Source organism: Macaca fascicularis, chromosome 18 (genome assembly GCF_037993035.2).
Source record: "Macaca fascicularis isolate 582-1 chromosome 18, T2T-MFA8v1.1".
NCBI lineage: Eukaryota > Metazoa > Chordata > Mammalia > Primates > Cercopithecidae > Macaca > Macaca fascicularis.
This window is the reverse complement of record NC_088392.1, coordinates 43996405-44018812: the sequence shown is the minus strand read 5'-3', so window position 1 is coordinate 44018812 and position 22408 is coordinate 43996405. Positions and strand designations below refer to the sequence as shown.

The following is a 22408-nucleotide window of genomic DNA, read 5'->3' as shown; positions in this document are numbered from 1 at the left end:
AACTGCTCAAAGAGCAAACATCTGTGTATCTGCCCTGTGCATTCTTAACCAGGCCCGGAGACCCAGCCTAAGCTTTGAGAAGGGAGGGAGGGAGGGAGGGATAAGGGAAGGAAAAAAGGGAGAGGAGAAGGGAGGAAGGGATGGAAGAAAGAAGGAAGGGAGAAAGGAAGGAAGAGAGGGAGGAAGGAAACGAGGGAGGGAGAGGCAGGCAGGCAGGCAGGCAGGCAGGCAGGCAGGCAGGAAGGAAGGAAGGAAGGAAGGAAGGAAGGAAGGAAGGAAGGAAGGAAGGAAGAAAAGGTGAGCGACATATAAAGCATATAACAACAGTTTTCTGTGAGGGGAGGGCAGTCACAGGAAACGGCCCTGTTTCTTTCCCATCCTCTTTCCTGTTTCCTGTCCTGGAAAATCATCTCAGTGGTTCCCCTCTTGGTTTTCCACATGACTAAACTCCACGGGGCTTGAATGATCAGGCTGCCAGGCTGCCTCTCCCCAGTTCCTCCAGCTCCCACAGAGCCCACAGGGACCTGCAGATCTGGGCGCCCTGCCCATCCCCTTCTTTCCCCCACCACACCTGGGAGGGCCCTCACTGGGGAGGGGGCCAAGAGTGGGTCTGACCTGGGATGTTCAGATGCTCACAGCATGGAAAGCTCCATCCGGCTGCTGGCCTGCTTGGCGTGTGTCCTCCTGACAGGTAAGTGTCTGCTACTCTCTCTGGCCCATGCTCAGGACTGAATAGATGCTGACGGCGTCAGGTACAGTCTCCCCTGGAAAGCAGGAAGTGCGTGTGCACAGGGCCTCCAGGCCTGTAGAGGAGGAAGAACTGAGCTTGGGGCCTGTGGTGCCAGAAGCCAGAAGTTCAAATCAGTGCTGTGTCTTGGATTTCAGGTGACTTGAGGCAGGCACCCCATGTCTCTGGCCTCAGGGTGGCCGCCTATATAAAGGCCACTTACCCCACTCATTCCTTCGCGGATCCAGAGGACAATAGGCCAGGTACAGAGAGGACATGACAGGCTCTGAACAAGCTTCATGTGCTGCTGTCACCCAAGTGCCGTGTGTTTTGATGGGCACATCCTGAGGAAGAAGGGAGGGGAGCACAGGGGCGTTTGGGGATGGTGCTGGTGCATGGGAGGGGGTGATTTCATGTGGGGGATATATTGAGGGATAGAGGCCCTCCCAGCAGGAATCCCAAAGGGTGAGTGGGAACTCTGGGAGGTTTAAGCAACAATGTCATCAGTCACTTAGCTCAGTGACTTGGTATCCTGGGAACAGTGTTTCAAAGGGCACAGGGGCCATCTGCGTCAGAATCCCCGGGGTTAGGGGAGGGCATTTGCTAAAATGCAGGTTCTTTGGCTCCACCTCAGACCTGCAGAATCAGAGTATCAGGCAGCAAGGCCAGGAATCTGAATTTTCACCACCTTGGGTGATTCTCATGCTCGATGCAGTTGAGGGCACCTGGGATTAATGGCAAAGGCAATCCTCAGAGCCCCTGTCTCCATATCCCAGTCCTTCCTCCATCCCCATCCTAGGACTCAGCATCCATGCCACTGTATGCTCGGCCATCACAGGCCACACGCTGACATCATGGGGTCCAGAGCTGTAAGTCAACATTCCCTGTATGGGGTCCTGGCTCCACAACTGGATGATAAACTCCCATACCTTAGACCCCTTTGCCCTCTCCTCCAGCGTTGCACTCAGACTGGAGTCCAGCTCGGGGCTGGTTTGGGCAGTAACAGCAAACCTCTGCACAGCTCTCACCACGTCCTGGGCACTTTAGTAACTCACGTAAGCCTCATAACCCTATGAGAAAGGAACTTTTTGTTTGTTTTGGAGACAGAGTCTCACTGTCACCCAGGCTGCAGTGCAGTGGCGCAATCTCAGCTTGTTGCAAACTCTGCCTCCCAGGTTCAAGTGATTCTTGTGCCTCAGCCTCCCAAGTAGCTGGGATTACAAGTGTGTGCCACCACGCCCGGCTAATTTTTTACACTTTTAATAGAGACAGAATTTCGCCATGTTGTCCAGCCTGGTCTCGAATTTCTGACCTCAAGTGATCAGCCCGCCTTGGCCTCCCAAAGTGCTGAGATTACAGACGTGAGCCACTGCGCCCAGCAGAGAAAGGAACTCTTCCCTACGAAACATTCCTTTTTCACAGATGAAGAACATGGGGCCCAGAGAGGCTTGGCAAGTGGCAGGGGTGGAGCTGGGATTTGAACCCAGGTGTGTGGGGCTTTTGGCTGGGCCCCCTACTACCCCACCCCACACAGCCATGGACTCTTGGTGGGCACTGACAGGGAAGGAGCTATCTTTTCCCAAGTTGACCTAACTTAGCCATCTTTTTGGGATGATTTAGGGTTGGGTCCCACTGAGACAGTGGTCAGACCTGAGTGGCTGATGGGAGAGGGGTTGAGGGTGTAGATGTTGGCAGCAGGGAAGGTCTGAAGCTCGCCTCTGCTTTTTACTGGCTGCACGGCCTTGGGCAGGCTGCCTACCTTTCTTGAGTCCCTGTAAACTGGGGTCCTTGCCACCTTGAAGAGGTACTGGGGAGGTTCATGAGACACTACATCAAAGGCCCCCAGCACAGCTCCTGGCCCTCAGTGGCTGCTCGATAAATGGCCATGAAACCTTGCCAAAGTCACACTGTTACAAGAGAGCCGAGGCTTTGGGGATTTTAGGGAGTTTTTTTTTTTTTTTTCTCCTGCTACGGGTCAGCTGCTATGAATCAGCAAGAGACAAAGGATTTAGAGGAAGCTCGGGCTGTGGAGTCACATGTTCAAAAACAAAAGCCAAACCGCACACCTGCTCTGTTGAGATTACTGAGTGCAGCCAAGACACTCACGTGAGCCAACTCGGCTGCAGAAAGTCGTTTTCTTTACAAACAGCAGCTGCTTCACAGTTAGAACCAGGGTGGTCCAGGCCCCCCACTTCCTGACGCTCTTCTGGCTGCTCTTCTCCTGGGAGCCTCTCCTCGTGGCTCAGCCAGAAGACGTCCAGGCCACGGCCTGGGTAGGAGGCCCGAGGAGCAGGCTCTGCCCCACCACCGTGTGTGCACCAGAGGCTCTATAAGCAGACGCCTGTGCCAACGCGGGCCCGCAAGTCATGGTCCCTTCCCTGGCCCAGAACAGCCCCTTGGTGAGAGAAAAGTGAGAAGCATTCGTCCCAGAAAGGCCCCTTCCACTTTCCATGTCCTCCCCTGCAGGCAGGAGACTCCCGTACTCGACACCCAGTGCCCAGCAGCCCCTAATCTCCCAGGGGCTCCCCACATAGCCTCCCTTGTCCTCCCTCATCTCCCCCCATATCTGCTTTTAAGAAGCTGGAGATGCCAGGGAATGTGGGGCAGCGGGAATAACACTGGCCTGGGAGCTCCAACCACCCAGGTAACCTTGGACAAGGCCTCAGGTGGTCCTCAAGCCTGTGACAGGCAGGTGTCACAACCACAACCGCTGTCATCTTCAGGACCCCTTGTGCCAGGCCTGTGACAAACAGTTCATTTACTCTTCAGCACAGCCTTGCAAGTGAGGCTCATTGGGGTTTCAGTGACTGCTGGAGCCTAAATGGGAACCAGAGGCTTCTGAGTGGGTGTCCACTTTGCCCACACCCTCCTGCAGTGGGCAGGGAGCCTGGGCGAAGCCTGGTGTGGAGAGCGATTTACTTCACTAGTTCTGAACTGCTGCAGAAAAACAAACCCAAATGGCAAGACAAATAGCAACGGTCACCTAAAGATGCAGGGGTGTTCATTCGGGACGCAGGGAAAGGTCGGAACCAGAGGAGATGGGCTGGTGTCACAGCCCAGGAGGAAACGGGGGGCTTTAATGAGCTGGGGCCCTTCTCTCCCAGTAGTTATTGTGAGCAGTTTGCTTGGACTCAGGATGTCCTATCTAGGGCGGGAAGGGGAGGAGTGAAGGAGCAGGGCCCACTATGGAGGCTGGGCAGGGGGTGGGGGCACCAGCAGGGACAGGCTATATCGGGCCTCTGAAGAGCAGCACCCTGGGGTAGGCACAGGCCCCACGGCAGGGTCAGCCTGTGGCCCTGCCTCTCCATCAGCTCAGGTAAGCAGGGCCACACCCACACCACAGTCAGCCTGCGGCAGAGGCATGGGTTAAAGGGGAAGCCAGATAACCCTGAGGCAGATGGAGACCAGCTGGCCTTTCACTAACTACTCACACCTCACCCCTTCCCGGGAACCTTCAGGGTCTGGTTTGTGCTGACGGTTGGAATTTCTGCTTCCTCTCCCTCCTCCGCTCTCTGATCTCCACCCCATTCTTGCCCTTTCTCTGCTGATAACCTATGTTGACAACCTGCAAGCCCAGAGAAAGATTTGTAGGGAGCAAACCGAGGGGTGGGAGGGGAAGGGCTGAGCTGCAAAAAGCCTCAGCTCCACCTACATACCTGCGGGTGAGGTTGACAGCCAACGGCAGTGTCTCTCCTTGCCCCCAAAATGCCCTCTCCTGGCCCTCCAGGTGCCACAATGCTGGAAGTTCCACCCCCGGAGCCACTCTCCGGGAGCACCCGTTAGCATGACCAGGTGCCCTCAAGGAGCGTAGCCCCTCCCAGATTGTTGGGCTCCTCAAATTGGCCACTTGTCAGCTGGTAATGTCAGCCATGTGGTGGGGGCAGGGGCACAACAGACATCTGAGGCACTCCAGCTCTGAGGGCCACAACGCTGTCCCTCCTGGAGGCGTGGTCTTCCTACAGTGACTGGCCCCCTTGGCTCCATCCTTCTCTTACCCCCTCAAAATCCATGTCACATAAAGCCCACCCCAGCAGACCTAATTCTTGTTAAAGTGCCATTCTGTAAGGGTACCCCCTCTGGCCATTATTCCACCACGTCTACCACAGGACTCACTTTCCTGTCTGTGACACCCTGGAGAGGGTCTTTAATTCCAGGCATTAGTAAAACCTCCACAGACAGCAAGTGACCCGTGCTCCGCCATGAAACCGACAAGCAGCTTTCTCTCTAGTTAACAGAAGTGTGTGACAACGCCCACAAAAGATCTACACAGAGGTTCCCGTGCAAATTCCTGCTTTGCTTTCTTCCTTACCAAGAAACTGGTGGAAATCTTTGGTCAGCTGTGGCAAAACCAAGGTTTCTGTTTCTGCCCCTATCCAATTGCAGCTTCTCCTGGTGTAGGCTCCCCAGCTCTGTTTCTGTCTCCCTGGAGCTGTCTGCCTATTCTGTCACCACAGGTATAGGGGCTTTGGGAGAGTAAGTTTGGCATCAGTCAACTACTCCCTAGTGAAATCATGATTACAATGATGTGAGAGCTAATGCCCGATGCTGCAACCCCAATCCTTCCTCCTTTAGATCCGTCACTGCCAGGAGGCATGAAGGGAGCTACAGGGGGAATTTCGCTATGAAAGACCATCAAGGCATGGATGCTTCTTTCCAAGTAACTTTTCCAAGTCGGTTTTCTGAATACCTAAAAGTCCTTTGATTTAAGCTAGATATTTTTCTTTCTTTCTTTCTTTCTTTTTTTTTGAGACTGAGTCTCACTCTGTTGCCCAGGCTGGAGTGCAGTGGCACCATCTCAGCTCACTGCAACCTCCACCTCCCAGGTTCAAGCGATTCTCCTGCCTCAGCCTCCCAAATAGGTGGAACTACAGGCACCCACTGCCGTGCCAGGCAAATTTTTTTTTTTTTTGTACTTTTAGTAGAGATGGGGTTTCACCATACTGGCCAGGCTGGTCTTGAACTCCTGACCTTGTGATCTGCCTGCCTCGGCCTCCCAAAATGCTGGGATTACAGGTGTGAGCCACCATGCCTGGCCAGCTAGACATTTTTCTAAAATGTTTTATGTGCTTTCTTGTCATTTTTATCCAAGTATCATTTTCAGACACAGATTTTTAGAATTTAATGTCACCTTAGTAAACATCTAGAGTTATCAACTCATGGATGAGACACTGATGCCAGAGAGTTATGGCGACTTGCCTAAGGTCCCAAAGTCAGCATCAGAGCTAGGGCTGGAGCCCCGGACAGACCCTGACACCCACTCTGAAGGGCATGCCACTAAAGCAGGATGCCTCTTGGGGCAGTGAACCCCTCCATGGTGCCTCGGGTCATCTCTGTGTGCACCTACTACACTCGCCTGCTGCAGTGTTGTGATGGTTCAAAGCCTTCTGGGTTCACTCCTTCTCCAAATAGTCCCTTTGACACTGTACATTTATCATTTCTGCCTAAACTGTCTTTCCATTATTTTTTACTGAAACTTTCCTCCCTCATGAATGTCAACTCTCATTTCTTGCTGCTTTCCAAGAGTCTACAAACAGAAACCACGTTCTAGCTTTTCAATTTTCATGCCCCTGGGCTGGGAAACCAAATAAGTGTGTTAGAATTGTGCCTAAATTAAAAAACAAATAGTGGCTGAGCAATGGCCAGACTGTCAACATAAGGAGGAGGCTGCTAATTGCCACTGCAAGTGTATCCCCAGCACCCAGCAGAGTCTCTAGCACATGGTAAACTCTCAATAAATACCTATTGAGTGAATACATGAATGAATAAATGAAGAAATTCCAGGTGAGTTAAGGACAAGGACTGGGCAATTATACTTCAGTTGGTCCAACATGCTGAACTGAGCTGCAAATGGTGTAGTGTCCAGGTACTAACATCTTTTTCTTTTTCTTTTTTTTCTTTTTTTTTGGCAGAGTTTCACTCTTGTTGCCCAAGCTGGAGTACAGTGGACTCCAGAGCAATCTCAGCTCACTGTAGCCTCCACCTCCCGGGTTCAAGCAATTCTCCTGCCTTAGCCTCCCGAGTGGCTGGGATTATAGGTGTGCACCATCGTGCCTGGCTAATTTTTGTATTTTTAGTCGAGGCGGGGATTCACCACCAGGCTGGTCTTGAACTCCTGACCTCAGGAGATCCACCTGCCTCGGCCTCCCAAAGTGCTGGGATTACAGGCCTGAGCCACCGCGCCCAGCTCAACATCTTAACCCCCTGTGGCATCACCCTGAACATTTCTCTACCACCTTCTGTTCACACTCCCTGTACAGGACTAGTGAGGGAAGGGAACTAACACATATGGAGCATTTGCTGTGTGTGAGGCACTGTTTTCGGTGCTCTACATACGTGGTTTCATTCAATCCTCAATCCTATGTGGAAGGTACTACGTTCCCCATTTTGCAGCAGAGGACCCTGAGACCCGGGATATTATGTAACTTGCCCAAAGATCACCCAGTAAGTGAAGGAGCCTAGGACATGCCAGGCACAGATTGGGTGCTTGATAAAATTCTGATGAAGAATGGCCAGAGGTGGAATTGCCACCTAGGTCCGGCTATGCCAAAGCTAGCATGCTTCCTACCATACACTATGGCCCACCATTGAGGGAGGGTGTTTGGGACAACAGGAAGAATGTGGGTCTCCTGATGACCCCTGAAGGTTGATGGATATAAAGCAGAGAGATTAGAGACCCTACAGTAAGGAGCCATGATTCCAGCTCAGGAATCCTCCCTCCCCTGTCTTAGCAGACAGGCATAAGCTGCCAGAGGGAACTGTAAATGTCACAGGATGCTGGGGAGCTTGAATTCCAGCCAAAGCAAATGCACTTTTTTCCCTGGGCAAATTTCCCTGGGCAAATTTCCTACCCTCGCCCTGAGTCCTCTGGGCAGCCTCATCCAAAGGTCCCTGTGTAAGTGGGAGTCCAAGTGCCCGCTTCTTTGAATCCCATTCAGCAGGTAAACAGGAAGCATAAATCTCTTCCTAATGGCAGCCAAGATCGTAACCCTTGGTGAAAGAGCCCCTGTGTTCCCATTCTGCTCCTAGAGCAAAGCCCACCCAGGGAGTGAGGGGCCCAGACCTGCCATTTGTAGCACACTTCAGGACATTTTCAAAACTGGCTGTTGTCCTTGGTCACTGGAGCCTACAGGTAAAGGTAAAAATCCTTTGAACAAAGGAGGCAAAACTACCCAGGGTTAAGCCTTGGCTCTGTGACTTCACCAAGTTGCTATGGTTCTGCAAGCCCCAGTTTCCCCTTCTCTAAGAGGGAGCTAATGATAGCACCTGATGGGGTTGTTGTGCATTTTATTTTTATTTATTATTATTATTATTATTATTTGAGACAGAGTCTTGCTCTGTTGCCCAGGCTGGAGTACAGTGGTGCAATCTCAGCTCACTGCAACCTCTGCCTCCTGGGCTCAAGCAATTCTCATGCCTCAACCTCCCGCATAGGGATTACAGGTGACCATCACCATGCCTGGCTAAGTTTTGTATTTTTAGTAGAGACGGGGTTTCACCATGTTAGCCAGGCTGGTCTGGAACTCCTGACCTCTAGTGATCTGCCTGCCTTGGTCTCCCAAAGTGCTGGAATTACAGGCATGAGCCACTGCACCCAGCCTCTTGTGCGTTTTAAATGAGATGAGGATATCATTGAGAATGATATCCTAACGTACAGATTTAATGCAAACCAAGCAAATTCTCAAAAAGAGTTTACTGCTGTCGTTATTGTTGCTGTTAGTTCATAAACTAAAATTTCTATAAAAGGGCAAAAACCGAGATATAGATATATAGGACTGAATAAGAGGGAAAAGGTGGGGAACCATCCAGATTCATTAGAACACTGTAGTAATGAAGAACATGGCATGCTGTATTGATACAGAGGTGAACAAATTAACCAAGATAAGCAGAGATATAGAAAAAACCCGTGAATCCATGGAAACATGACACATGACAGAGTATTGTTTTTTAATGAGATGAAGACTCCCCAAAGCACTGTGTGCTCTGGCCTCATTATGCCTTCATGCCTGGCAACCTCTATGCTGATTGATGTCCATGCCTTGTGGCTTTGCTCTGCTGTTCCCTTTGTCTACAATGCTACCTCAAGGCATCATGCAGTCCCCTCCCTTTCTCAAGGCTCTGCTGAAGTGACATCGCCTCTCTCAAGGGTTCTCCAATCCTGCCTGCCTAATCCACCCCTACTCTAACCACCCCTACCCTCTCCTGTCAGCCTGGACACCCACCCTTCTGCTCTCACATAGCAAATCAATCCAATGTCAGTGACTAGGAGGCAGGTACCATGATGGGCAACAGCAACACAAATAGAACCGGATAGATGTGGTCCCTGGCCTGCCGGAGCTTCTGTGTGTCTGGGCAAGACACACAGTTCAAAGGCAATGCTCATACTGAGGAAGTACCTATGCCAGCTCTGGGGCACAGGGGAGGGAGGCCAGCCCTAGGGTTGGGGCTCTGGGAAGTCCCCCTGCTGTAGGAAAGAGTCAGTGGAGCCCTGAGGATGAAGAGGAGGAGCTGGTGAGTGACATGGGCCAGAAGCCATGTTCAGACAGAAGGGATATTGTTCATGCCCATCTTTACGGCACCCGGCAAACTGTAGTGTAATTATGTCCCTACAAATCTGTCTCCCTTTCTAAGCCATGAGCCCCAGCAGGCTGATAAGATATTCTGTCCACCTTTGTCACCACAGCTCATACCCCAGTGCCTGGCATAAAGGGGAGAAGTGTCCAATACATGTTTCCTGAATTGATGAATGCACAATAGCAAATAATATGTGGGGAATCTGTGCCTGGCTCTGTGATGCCCACAAGATGTATGAGGCCAGAGGAGGCTGAGGTCACAGAAAGTGGGAAATAGCAGGGAACTAAGGCTGGGGCTCAGCCTCAAGATTGGATAGGTGCTTTCTGCAGCTAGAAGCAGTGACTGAACCAGCCAATCCTTCAGACAGGGTCTCTCAAATTTGGAACAAGGTTCTTTGATGATTAATGACTGAATAAACAAGCTTTTTCTAGAGATAAAATGTTAGGTCCTCCAGTCGGGTTCAAAAATGTAATTACATTTGTCCAGAAAAAAAAAGAGAGAGAGATTAGGCTTAAAAGCAGGTTGTATGAAAAAAGAACTTGTAGTTTTGAGGCAGGAGAATAGTAGAGGGAATTGGAGGTTGGATACAGGGTGGAATGAGTAGGAGCAGAAGCAATGTGAAGGGGCAGGTGAGCAAGAAGCAAGAGAAGAAGCAGAAGTTGAGCAGCCAAAACAAAAGGGAAATAAGCAAGTAAGAGCCCCATGGCCGGCAAGATCCAGACCAGACCAGTAAAGGTAAGCTTCTCAGAGATAGGCATGCGCATTAGAGAGAAAAGGTATACTTAAAATGACCCTGTATGGTAATTAGCTATTTAAGGTTCATGCATATGGACTGCATCTCATGCATGTACTTAAAATTATGGGATGGAGGTGACGCACAAGCACACAAGGGCCAGAGTAATTAAGCAGCCTATCAATCAAAAGGCAGATGCTGGCTAGAGATCAGGCAGCTCGGGAAGAGAAGGGAAAAGAACATAAAAGGCCATGAAACGTAACAAACTGGTGCTAATCTCATTTCATAGAGGTCAGTCACTCTCCCACTCCAAGGGTGTGATACTGTACTTCATACACTCTTGCTGCTTTGCTTTGCTATTTCTGTCACGTCCAATTGTTTGTGGCACCAAGAACCTGGAACTGAACCATCGGGTAACACTTTTACTTGATGGCAAGCTGGGCATGAACACACAGTGGGATTTTTTCCAGGTACAGCTCCCACAGCCCAGGGCAGCACGATGGGACTCAGGACACTGCAGGTCCAGCACACCTAGAGCACACACCTGGAGCCCCCCAGGCTCAGGACACTACAATGAAGGAACAGGACAGTGAGGATGAGGAGGGCCAGGGGAGGGACTGGGATTTTTCCACCAGAAAAGAGAAGGCTCGATGGGTCCAGGATAGTCATGACAAGACCCTGCATAGGGTCATCATGGGAAGGCGCTGTACACACACCAGAGAACAATGGCGGTCCTGTGGGCAGCGGAAGATTTTGGTTCCGTGCAGAAGGAACGTCCGGACCTGTGATTATTCATAGATGGATGGTTCCCATGGAGGATGGTCTGCCAGCCGTGCGCTAGGGCTAAGAGGACTCCTGCCCAAGGAACAAATTGGGCTAAATTACCTCAAAAAGCAAAGAGCACTGGGCTTGGAGTCAGAAAAGCTATATTTCTCCCATCTTCAACCTGCGTGACTCTGAGCCTTCATTTTCTCACCTTTAATAATGTCTGCCCTGCCTTTCTCCACTGGGTGTTTTGAGGGTCACATGACATGGTATCTATGAAAGCTGTGTAAATTGCAAAGCCCTTTGGAAATACAAGGGCTGCTGTATTCTTTCCTCTAAAGATCCTTTTGTGAACTGCACCCTGGGGCACCGGTTGGGCAGGCTTAGAAGCCTGCCCTCTCTCCTTGGGAGGCACCACCCCTGGCCTGATCCTCTGAGGCACGCTCCCCTGTCCCCCAAAGCAGCACACAGAGGCAACCACACACACCCTGCAGTTCACCAGCCCTCTGTGAGCTGGAGGCAGACGTCTGCTTCCAGACCTTGGCTCAACCACACATCCATGGTTCACAAGGTGGGGAATGCGGAAACTGTGTCCAGAGGTGCTTGCACAGAGCAAGGAGGCAGTGAAATAGCCCACCTCTCTTGTCTCTCAGCTCCCTCCCTGCCCAGGCACTAGGGAAGCCAGTCAGGGCACAGTCCACTGGGGTATACCTGGATTCTAGAGGAATCACATGCACCAACTCAACGCATTCGCTTCCAAACACACTGCCCCCTCGCAGGGGCTGTTTCCTCTCTGTAAGTGGAAGTGCTGTCGTCCTCCGAGGAGCCCCAAAGTTCCCAGCCTCTAGCGCACTAGAACGCAGGCTGTGGAGTGAGGCGATCCTGATCGCTGGCTTGGCCTCATGCTGGCAGTGTGACTTCAGTTACTCAACTGAGCCTCAGTTTATTCACGTGTAACCCGGGGATAACTGTGTTTATCTGTAGGCTCATTTGTGAGAACTAAAATAGATACTACGGAGAACTTACTCAACACAGAGGTGCACAGTAAGTGCTTTTATTATTATCACCATCTCGGAGATCTTGGGAGTCTGTTTTAACCACGGGATCCCAGGGTTTTTCCACAGGGCAGGTTTTGATGGGGAAAAACTAAGGGTAAGAATATGGGGACAAGGGGCCTGCAGGTGAGTTAGGAAACAAAGAGGGGAATCCAGGCACCTCCCAAGTCAAGGGAGTGCAGGCCCTGGGAGTGCAGGCACCAGGAATTGCCCCTCAAGTCACAAGAGGGGGTTCCTGCTCCCCTGGAAGTGGGGGATGATCCCTGAGTCCTGGGGTTTCCAGGCTGGGGGTTGGGGGAGCGCTTCCTGGGTCGTGGGGTTTCCAGGCCGCGGGTGCGGGAGCCTGGACCCCCGGGCCCCGAGCCTGACACAGCCCGCCCGGCTCTCAGGCTCGCCAGTGCAGCGCTGGTCCATGCAGGTGCCAGCCGAGGTGAGCGCGGCGGCAGGCGACGCAGCAGTGCTGCCCTGCACCTTCACTCACCCGCACCGCCACTACGACGGGCCGCTGACTGCCATCTGGCGCGCGGGCGAGCCCTACGCGGGCCCGCAGGTGTTCCGCTGCGCTGCGGCGCGGGGCAGCGAGCTCTGCCAGACGGCGCTGAGCCTGCACGGCCGCTTCCGGCTGCTGGGCAACCCGCGCCGCAACGACCTCTCGCTGCGCGTCGAGCGCCTCGCCCTGGCCGACGACCGCCGCTACTTCTGCCGTGTCGAGTTCGCCGGCGACGTCCACGACCGCTACGAGAGCCGCCACGGCGTCCGGCTGCACGTGACCGGTGAGGAGGCGCGGGAAAGGGTCCCCGGCCTCCCTTTCCGCCGCCCGCCTGCCCAGCCCTGAGGGCTACCTGGGTGACAGGAGCTGTGCTGCACCAGGAAGGGCAACGAGACGCAGCCCTCTCCTCTACCCCAGGGATCTCACACCTGGGGGTAGTTTAGGACCACCTGGGAACTTGACACAGATGCAGAATACAGGTCCCAAGAAGGGCTGAGGTGGGCCTGGGAATAGGCATTGCAGTGACTGTCGTAGAGTGACTGTCCCCAGTGGCTCTCAGACGAAGGGGCGAGAAAGACAAGTGAATGGCAATCCTAAATATGCCAAGAGGTGCATTGTGATGTGTGCTACCAGCCCTGAAAGACACTTGCAGCCCCTCTACCCAGCGGTGCACAGAGAGCCCACCCGGTAGTGCCTAGCACTTGCCAGACCCTGCGATGCAAAGATGCCTGAACCAGGGTCCCGTCCCTGGAGCAGTGGCTCTCCACTCTGCTCTGCGACGTAATGGCCACTTAGCATTTGCTAGGGGGCCAGGACCTAGTCCAAGCACCCCCACAAGCACGAATTTGCCAAATCTTTTCAGCAACCCCTTAAGACAACTGCTATCATGATCCTCACTTTACACATGGAGAAACAAGCAGGGATGATAGAATCGTTCGCCCAAGGCCACACCTGTATTGGGACTGGGGCAGCCTGGCACCCAAGTGCCCATTCCTCCCTTCTGACCCGCCCCCACTCCTCCGGCTCTGGCATCCAAAGGGCTAAGGGGAGGGGTGCCCTTGCCTTTGCCCGCCGCTGGCGCACTGCAACCCGCTTTCTCACCCTACCCCAACCCCGCCTTGATCGCGGCTAGTGACAGTCACCCGCCTTCTCCCCTGCAGCCGCGCCGCGGATCATCAACATCTCGGTGCTGCCCGGCCCCGCGCACGCCTTCCGTGCGCTCTGCACTGCCGAAGGGGAGCCGCCGCCCGCCCTCGCCTGGTCCGGCCCGGCCCTGGGCAATGGCTCGGCCGCCGTGCCGAGCTCGGGTCAGGGTCACGGCCACCTGGTGACCGCCGAACTGCCCGCACTGAACCACGACGGCCGCTACACGTGTACGGCCGCCAACAGCCTGGGCCGCTCCGAGGCCAGCGTCTACCTGTTCCGCTTCCATGGCGCCAGCGGGGCCTCGACGGTCGCCCTCCTGCTCGGCGCGCTCGGCCTCAAGGCGCTGCTGCTGCTCGGGGTCCTGGCCGCTGGCGTCGCCCGCCACCGCCCAGGTGGGTGCGCCCCAGACCCAGGTGGCAGCGAGGGGCCGGGCCAGGGTTCTCCTCTTAAATAAGACCACCTGGCTGACCACCTGGCACTACCAGAACGTCGATTTTTTGCCCTATACATCCTGGCGCTTTCCTCTCTGCATGAAGCCCAGCAGGTGTAACCAGCGTGAAAAAATCCCATTTTGCAATAAGGAAGCTGAGACTCAGGAGGTTAAATAAGCTGCCTTTTGATAGTGGCACAGAGACAGAGAGACCCACACAGGGCTTACCCCTTTACCACCATCCGGCAAACGATTCCTCTGGAGGGGCTCTGACTACAGACCTTCCTAAATAGCACCGTTTCTGAAGACCTACTATGTGCTGTGTGGGTGCTAGGAATACACTGATGAACAAGGCATGGTCCCCTGCCCTGCAGTGGGCGCTGAGCGGTAGGCAGATCATTGCAATGTGCCATGAGAAGGGCTCTCCTCCAGGGGCGGTGTGCAGAAGCCAGAGGATGGTATGCCTCCCTCTGGTGGGGCATCTGGAGGTTTCACACAAGCAGTGCTGAGAGAGCTAAATAAAAATATGTAAGTAGGCATGAGCTAGGAACACAAGGAAACGCTCTTCCTAGCAGAGATCGTGGTGGCTTGACTAGCAGGGTGTCCTGAGAGTGCCACCACTGCTGTCGCTGTTCTGCATCAGAAATCTGCCCTGTGCCCCAGAGAGGGAGGGAGCTTCTCGGAGCCCCTCAGAACTCCCAGGTCCATAGCACTAGCCTCACACTCTAGTGAGGAGATCAGACTTTGTCACAGTGGCCCTGGCTGCTGCCGTGGCCACAATGGCTTTCTTGCCGCTTTCTTGGAACTCATCAAGTGTTTTGTGCTCAGGGTGCTCAGAAGAACAGACTTTTTACCAGATTTCTCCTCAGTCCATCCCTCTCCTAACTCACTCCCCAGCAGGATTCCATGGTGCAGCTTCACACCATGCTAGTCTGCTGTTTGCTTCACAAACAGTGGTTTCCCCGAGACCCCTTCCACATGGCGTGGGTGGGGGTGGGTGCACAGGTTGCAGACTGCAGTGGAGATTCATGCCTGCTCTCTTGCTGTCCCTCCCACAGAGCATCTGAACACCCCAGACACTCCACCACGGTAAGTGAGCTCCCCGCCTCCACCCCACCCCACCCCACCCACCTAGTCCCCATCAGCCAGGGGGTCCAGGCAGGAGGAGGAAGAAATGGCAAAGGGCTGGGGCTGGGCCCTCCTTGCAGCCCACCAAGGCACCCCTCTTGCAGCCTTCCAAGGTCTTCCCTGGACAGACCAGGCCTTGCTGACCTGCTCTTCTCCCACAACTCCAGGCTGTTTCTTCCTGTAGTTTCCCCTCCACATTCTTGAACTGGCAGATTCACACAAAAGCCACATTGGGGACACTCATCCCTGTTCCCTCCCAGCACTCCGCAAACAAAATTTCTAGAGTTTCTGAGAGCCTAGGTGAGGGGCCCAGGGACCCCTAGGAAATCACTGAGTCATTGGGTCTTTACTTGGGTCATTACTCTCCTCTTCTGTGGCATCCACCCATGTGAAAGCTGGTGTTGAAGGAGAAAGAACTCAATTCATAGACCCTGGACAGGCTGTGCCTGATCCTGGCGGAGGGTAGGAGTGGGAGAAGGAGCCCAGGCACTCCCATAACTCCACCCACCTGTGCCCTGAAGGCTGGAGGTGCCACACTGCTGGTGGCCCCACTCCTGCCAATCTCTCCACAGCCCCACAACCTGTCCTGTGTCCCTGTTTGCTGATTTACTGTCGCACCAATGCCCCGAATCTGAAAGCCAACTGTTGTTCAGTTATTTAACTGAGTACCTACTGTGTACCAGGCACTAGTACTAAAGACACAGCAATATCTCTGACCTCACAGAACTCACATCCTATTGTGAAGAATTTTAATAAATACAGAAACAGGCCACCTGACATTGTAAAGTAAGAGCTGTGAAGGAAATGGACACACGATGCAGCAGATCCCCTGGGGAGGGGGCCCGCTGCTGGGCTGAGGCTGCTTTAGATCAAGTTCTCTTGGAGGACATGACGTTGAGGGGACCTGAGGACGGAGGCTGAGGCCTGGGCAGGTGAGGGGGTGGAGTTCCAGAGAGCAAGCCCCACTAGAGTGTGGATGTCAGACGGGGCAGTGGGGGCAGCCCGGGAGAGGAAAAGGCAAGTAGAAAGGCTCAGGCAAGGCCCAGAAAGGAGACAGGCATTTCCGGAGGGTGGGCAGGAGGAAGGCAGGAAAGGCGTGGGGGTTATTGTGGGTGCAATGGGAAGTCACTGAATGCTTTTAAGCAGACGAGTGGCCCCAACAGAACAAGCTGGCCCAGGAGACTTGGGTGCAGGTCGTTGGCAAGGCTGAAGCTGGTTTGGCTGCTTGGACAAAGGTGCAGGGGTGGCAGTGGGGAGGTGGGTAGATGGGAGGCAGGGCTTGCCCAAGGGCCCAATGGGCAGCACACAGTGTGGGAGGGAGCCAGGCAGCCCGGGTTGGAAGCCTGGGCCCTGGGTCCCACTTCCTGAGATAAAGACAAGAGGAGAAGAGAGTGGGGTGGGTGTGAGGGTCATGCGTAGCACAGTGGACATTGAGATTTGAGATTCCCACTGAGATGTCCTAGGGGAAATCAGGAAAGCAGTTGGTGACCAGGAAGCCAGGCCTGCAGATTCTGATTTGTAGGTCAGGGCTTGCCCAAGGGCCCAATGGGCAGCACACAGTGTGGGAGGGAGCCAGGCAGCCCGGGTTGGGAGCCTGGGCCCTGGGTCCCACTTCCTGAGATAAAGACAAGAGGAGAAGAGAGTGGGGTGGGTGTGAGGGTCATGCGTAGCACACATTGACAGTGGACATTGAGATTTGAGATTCCCACTGAGATGTCCTAGGGGAAACCACTGAGATGTCCTAGGGGAAACGAGGAAGCCAGGCCTGCAGATTCTGATTTGTAGGTCAGGGACATGCAGCCAGTCTTGAGGCCTCAGACAGAGATAGCCACTCTATGGTCTGGGCTGCCCTGGCCTTTGGGAGCCCCTCCCTATTCCTGACTCTGCCCAGCCTCCGATGCCATTCATCTCTAAGCCCTGCCAGTTCCAGCCACACTGCTCCCCAGAATGTCTCCTCTTCTTGGCCCACTGCTGGCATATAGTTTGGGCAGTTGGGGACCTCTGACCTGTCTTGGGTGGCCATTCAACTTTCTCCTGTCCACAGGTCCCAGGCCCAGGAGTCCAATTATGAAAATTTAAGCCAGATGAATCCCCGGAGCCCACCAGCCGCCATGTGCTCACCGTGAAGAGTCCCTCAGCCACCAATATCCATTTCTGCACTGTAAATAATGAAGCCAGTGCAAGGCTTGGCTGGTACGGCCCGTCCCGATTCCCAGGCACCTTGGCAGCCCCCAGCCGGCTGACTCCTCCCCTACTCGGGGTCAAGACCCTGCTCAAGGAGGCTCATCTGGCCTCCTATGTGGACAACCATTTCGGAGCTCCCTGATATTTATGCCAGCATTTTGTAAGTGTGCATGTGTGTGTGTGTGTGTGTGTACATGCATTAACTTGAGCATGAAACTTCCAGAAATGCTCCCTTGCCCTTTCTTACCTAGAACACCTGCTATAGTAAAGCAGACAGGAAACTGTTTACAGGGCCTGGAGGCCCAGTCTTGTCCTCCTCTGTCACCGACTTGCTGTGTGGACCTAGGACACTTTGTTCACTTCTCTGGGTCTCAGTTCATTTACTGTTGAACACGGACAATCATATTCTTCCCTCCTGGCTGGGAGGACTACCAAGATCTGAGGAAATAATGGATGTGAAGGGGCTTTGGAAAATACAAAGCCATCTACTCATGAGGGGCATGACAGGACCCTCTTTGCAGAGTGACCTTTGGACATGCAGAGAGTTCTTGGAGAAGTGTGGCCCCTGCAGCAGTGTCACGGAGAACACAGAGTTCCAGAGAGCAAGGCTGGGGCAGGGGCTGTGCAAACCTGTGGTCAGAGGAACATTAAATCCTGGAAACTTGGTGGCAGGAAGAGGCCTGGGGCCTTTACCCCATGCCCCCTGGGATCTCCACTGTGATTGTCCCACACCCTCTGCCTAACTCTTGCCCCATCAGCTGCCCTACATTGCCTAGGGAGCTGGGACCGCTAGGAAATGGAAACCAGGCTCCCCTCTCTCAAGGCATTTGGGAACCACTGTCTCAGGGGCTGAAGCCTGGAGACCTGAGGGGAGGTCTGGCTGGAGGGTCCCTGTGGGTAAAGCAGCTACAGCTCTGACCTCTCTCTGACCTGCAACCTCTCAGGGCATGCAAAGTCCAAATGCACTGGCAACTTCACCCCCTTTGCCCTAACATGGCCAGGCTGACTTGGAGGGGTGCTTCCCTATTTACACCTCAGGGTGAATTTGTTGACCACCTTAGCTCCTGTGGTCCTTGGGGCTTAGGGAGAGGTGGGAGGCATGCCTGGGTCCCAGGTGAGCTGGCAAGAGGAAAGGGCCGTAGGCTAGGGCACTAATGAGGCCATGAATGAGACATCTCACCCGTTACAATGACTTTTATCCAAAAGACAGGCAATGACAAATGCTGGTGAGATTTCGGAGAAAGAGGAATCCCCATACACCATTGGTGGGAATGTAAATTAGTACAGTCACTATGGAGAACAGTACAGAGTTTCCTCAAAAAACTAAAAATAGGCCAGGTGGGGTGGCTCATGCCTATAATCCCAGCATTCTGGGAGGCCGAGGCGGGTGGATCACTTAAGGTCAGGAGTTCGAGACCAGCCTAGCCAACATGGTAAAACTCCGTCTCTCCTAAAAATACAAAAATTAGCCAGGCATGCTGGCGCATGCCTACAGTCCCAGCTACTTGGGAGGCTGAGGCAGGAGAATTGCTTGAATCCAGGAGGCGGAGGTTGCAGTGAGCTGAGATCACGCCACTGTCCTCCAGCCTGGGCAACAGAGAGACTCTCTTCCAAAAAAAAAAAAAAATAGAACTACCATATGATCCAGCAACAGCAATCCCACTGCTGGGTATCTGTCAGCAAGGAAATCAGTATATTGAAAAGATACCAGCACTCCCACGTGTACTGCAACACTATTTGCAATAGCCAAGATATGGAATCACCCTAAGTGTCCATCAACGAATGAATGAAGAAAGAAAATGAACACACAATGAAATATTATTCAGCCATAAAAGACAATGAAATCCTGTCACTTGCAACAACATGGATGGAACTGGCAGCCATTATGTTAAGGGAAATAAGTCAAGAACAGAAAGATAAATATCACATGTTCGCACTCATATGTGGAAACTAAAAAAAGGTTGAAATTGAACTCGTGGAGTTAATAGAATAATTACCAGGGGCTGAGAAGGATAGCAGGGAGCGGGGGATAATGTGGGGATACTTAATGAGAGCATAATACAGTTAGAGAGAATGAATAAGATCTAGTATTTGCTAGCACAAGAGGGCGACTATAGTTAACAACTTATTGTATATTTTAAAATAACTAAGAGTGGAACTGGAATGTTCTTAACAATAAGTACTTGAGGTGATGGATATGCCAATCCCCGATTTGATCATTGCACATTGTATGCCTGTACCAAAACATCACATGTACCCTATAAATATATAAATACATATATCCATACTAATTAAAAATATACATTTTTAAAAAAAGAGGTAGTGATGCTTTTTCCAGGGAGATGGTCTGACGGTCAAGGGATCTTCACAAGATCTTCACAAGTTATTATGCAGGCCAGTGGGTTGCAAAGCTCCACTCCTCACCAGAGCCTTCACCAGGGCAAGAGGTGGCTCCTGATTAACCTTGGGATTCATCCAGGAGCCTGTCTGAGCTGTTAAGAGGTCACAGGAGCGGGCTTACATACCTCCTTGTATGGGGATGCTTTGAGGCACCTCTATGGAGAGTCTTGCATAACCAGGGAAGTTAAGGACACAGGAGTGGTATGTATTGGAACATCTGCCTGGTCTTTGAGGCCAGTTTCACAGCCAAGAAGAATTGCAATAGGAATTATTTCTTAAGTAACTGCTTTGTGCTCTATTACCTCAATACTATTACCACATTGGAGATTGATTCATTAACATGAATTCAATATCATTTTATAGTCCATATTCAGATTTCCGCGACTGTCCTCGAAATGTCCTTTTGAGTTTGTTATTTCTAAGCAGAAAGCAGTTGACTCCAGGTGATTCTTAAGCTAATGGTTGAGACTGCAGCTCTGGGTGCGCCTGGTGTTGGCATGATGGTGATGTATAAGGGTGCCAAGTAATCAGCTGGTGCTAGCTGATACATACCCTCCTGCGGTACTTGCATTTTGAAGAGGGCTTCTTGGGACCGGAAGAAGTGCCATTCCTCAGAGGGACACTTCCTCTGTTGGCGTGGTTGCAGATGCAGTGATGGGCTGTGGGAAGCACGTTGAGGAGGGCCGGCCGGCTGGCACCCCCTTTAACAAATGCACAGTGCACAGGCAGCCCCCAGATTGGCCTCCTGATAAAGCCACTGCTCCTAGGGTCAGAGGGGAGGGTGGTGAGGGGACAGCACTCGGCCCTCCCCAAACCCTCTGAGCTGCCCTTGGAGCCTGGCACTGTCCCTGTAAGAGGTCTGGGTGGAGCAGAGCTGCCTATCTTCCCCCACCTGCCCTCTCAGAGTACTCAGGCTCTGTCACTGGCAACAAAGACCAGAGACAGGCTGAGTCAGCTCGGTGTGCTGCAGCACGGAGTCAAGGAGAGAAATGACCTGGAAGACTCGGTGTTTTCAAGACTGGACTTCCTGTGATAATGCAGGGCACAGCGTTCCATGAACATACTCTTCCCAGGGGCTTCTGACGGGCAGGCTGCAGCCTGCAGGCTTCCCTCTGTGGTCAATGCCCACCAGACTTTGAAGACAGCAGTGAGAGGAAGTGACCGGCAACCACCTTGGTGATCTCCTGGGTCCACCAAGAGCCCAACACACTTTGCCTGCTGCCAACTGAGGTTTAAAACTAGATGTAGCTACATGAGAAGAAACCGCCCAGGGGATAATCTATGGTGAAAGTAGGCCCTGCTTTGAGATGGAAATGACTTGGCTGGAGGCACCATGGGCTGAGCTTTCACTTGTACCTCACTGGTCAGACAGGACAAGAGAGCCAGGGTCAGGGGGTGCTTGGTCCCCCACCAGTCACAGAAGCCTCAGGCTGGAAGGCTCCTTAGCCAAGAGTCAAGCGTCCTGGGTTTTGTCCCCGGTTCCAGTGCTGGCCACTTAAGTCCAGCCCCACTCCTTCTTCAATAACAGCCCCTCACATTTCTGGGCCCCCTGTGATCCCCAAAGCCCTATAAGATCCCAGTGGGGGCCAGGCATGGTGGCTCATGCCTGTGTCACTTTGGGAAGCCAAGGTGGGTGGATCACCTGAGGTTAGGAGTTCAAGACCAGCCCACAAGGTGAAACCCCGTCTCTACTAAAAATATAAAAACTAGCCAGGCATGGTGGTAGGTGCCTGTAATCCCAGCTACTCAGGAGGCTGAGGCACAAAAATTGCTTAAACCCAGGAGGCGGAGGCTGCAGTGAGCCGAGATCACGCCACTGCACTCCAGCCTAGGCAACAAGAGCAAAACTCCGTCTCAAAAAAAAAAAAAAAAAAAAATTCTCAGGGGGTTCTAAGAGCCCAGGAGGTAAGACTGGAATTATTCTCATTTTAAAATGAGAGGAGGAAAGAGATCTTGTTACCAGAAAGGGGTCCCAATCCAGACCCCAAGAGAGGGTTCTTGGACCTCGAGCAAGAAAGAATTCAGGGTGAGTCCACAGTGCAAGGCAAAATCAAGATTAAGAAAGTAAAAAGAGTAAGAAAAAGACTGGGCATGGTGGCTCACGCTTGTAATTCCAGCACTTTGGGAGGCCAACGCGGGCGGATCACGAGGTCAGGAGATGGAGACCATCCTGGCTAACACGGTGAAACCCCGTCTCTACTAAAAATACAAAAAAATTAGCCAGGCGTGGTGGCAGGCACCTGTAGTCCCAGCTACTTGGGAGGCTGAGGCAGGAGAATGGCGTGAACCCAGGAGGCGGAGCTTGCAGTGAGCCGAGATCACGCCATTGCACTCCAGCCTGGGCAACAGAGTGTGACTCCATCTCAAAAAAAAAAAAAAAAGAGTAAGAAAATGGCTACTCCACAGGCAGAGCAGCCCCGAGGGCTGCTGGTTGCCCATTTTTTTTTTTGTTATTTCTTGATTATACGTTAAACAAGAGGTGGCAAAGAAAGACCAAGAGGGAAAACGGCTGTCTTCAGAAAAGCAGCATTTTCGGAGAAAGATCGTTTCTTTCACAGTGTCCCCACAAAGATGCCCACTGGTCTGGAGGCAGTTAACTTGGCTCCTGCAATAGAAGGGGGTGAGACAACCTGCCTCTAGGCCACTTTCCAACCCTTAAATCCTGTGGTTCCGTCTGATTTAAAAAGCTGCCAAGCTTAGACATGGGTGAGGGAGACATACTCCACTCCCAGAAAGGCCTGTCCCCAAGGAATCCCAAATTGGTGTAATTCTCAAATGG

The 22408-nt window shown here is 52.7% G+C and overlaps 1 protein-coding gene and 1 long non-coding RNA gene across 2 annotated transcripts; one reads left to right on the top strand and one right to left on the bottom strand.

The window, feature by feature from the left end:
* The first annotated feature begins 436 nt into the window (after positions 1 to 436).
* Positions 437 to 18861, top strand: SIGLEC15 (sialic acid binding Ig like lectin 15). Its single transcript, XM_005586809.4, has 6 exons — positions 437 to 691; positions 11781 to 11840; positions 12241 to 12624; positions 13502 to 13879; positions 14976 to 15006; positions 17090 to 18861. The coding sequence occupies exons 1-6, from the start codon at positions 463 to 465 to the stop codon at positions 17169 to 17171; spliced, it is 1164 nt and encodes a 387-aa protein (XP_005586866.3). The 5' UTR covers positions 437 to 462; the 3' UTR covers positions 17172 to 18861.
* On the bottom strand, positions 671 to 1780 carry LOC135968243 (uncharacterized). The gene is made up of 3 exons (XR_010582859.2): positions 1657 to 1780; positions 951 to 1071; positions 671 to 803 (listed from the first exon to the last, which is right to left on the bottom strand). It is a non-coding gene; the product is annotated as an uncharacterized lncRNA (long non-coding RNA).
* Positions 18862 to 22408: the final 3547 nt, after the last annotated feature.

Coding starts and splice junctions, on each gene's coding strand:
- SIGLEC15 (XM_005586809.4), top strand. CDS start 463: ATGATCAGGCTGCCAGGCTGCCTCTCCCCAGTTCCTCCAGCTCCCACA. Junction 11,841..12,240: donor ACTCAACACAGAGGTGCACA/GTAAGTGCTTTT, acceptor CCCGGCTCTCAG/GCTCGCCAGTGCAGCGCTGG. Junction 13,880..14,975: donor CGTCGCCCGCCACCGCCCAG/GTGGGTGCGCCC, acceptor TCCCTCCCACAG/AGCATCTGAACACCCCAGAC.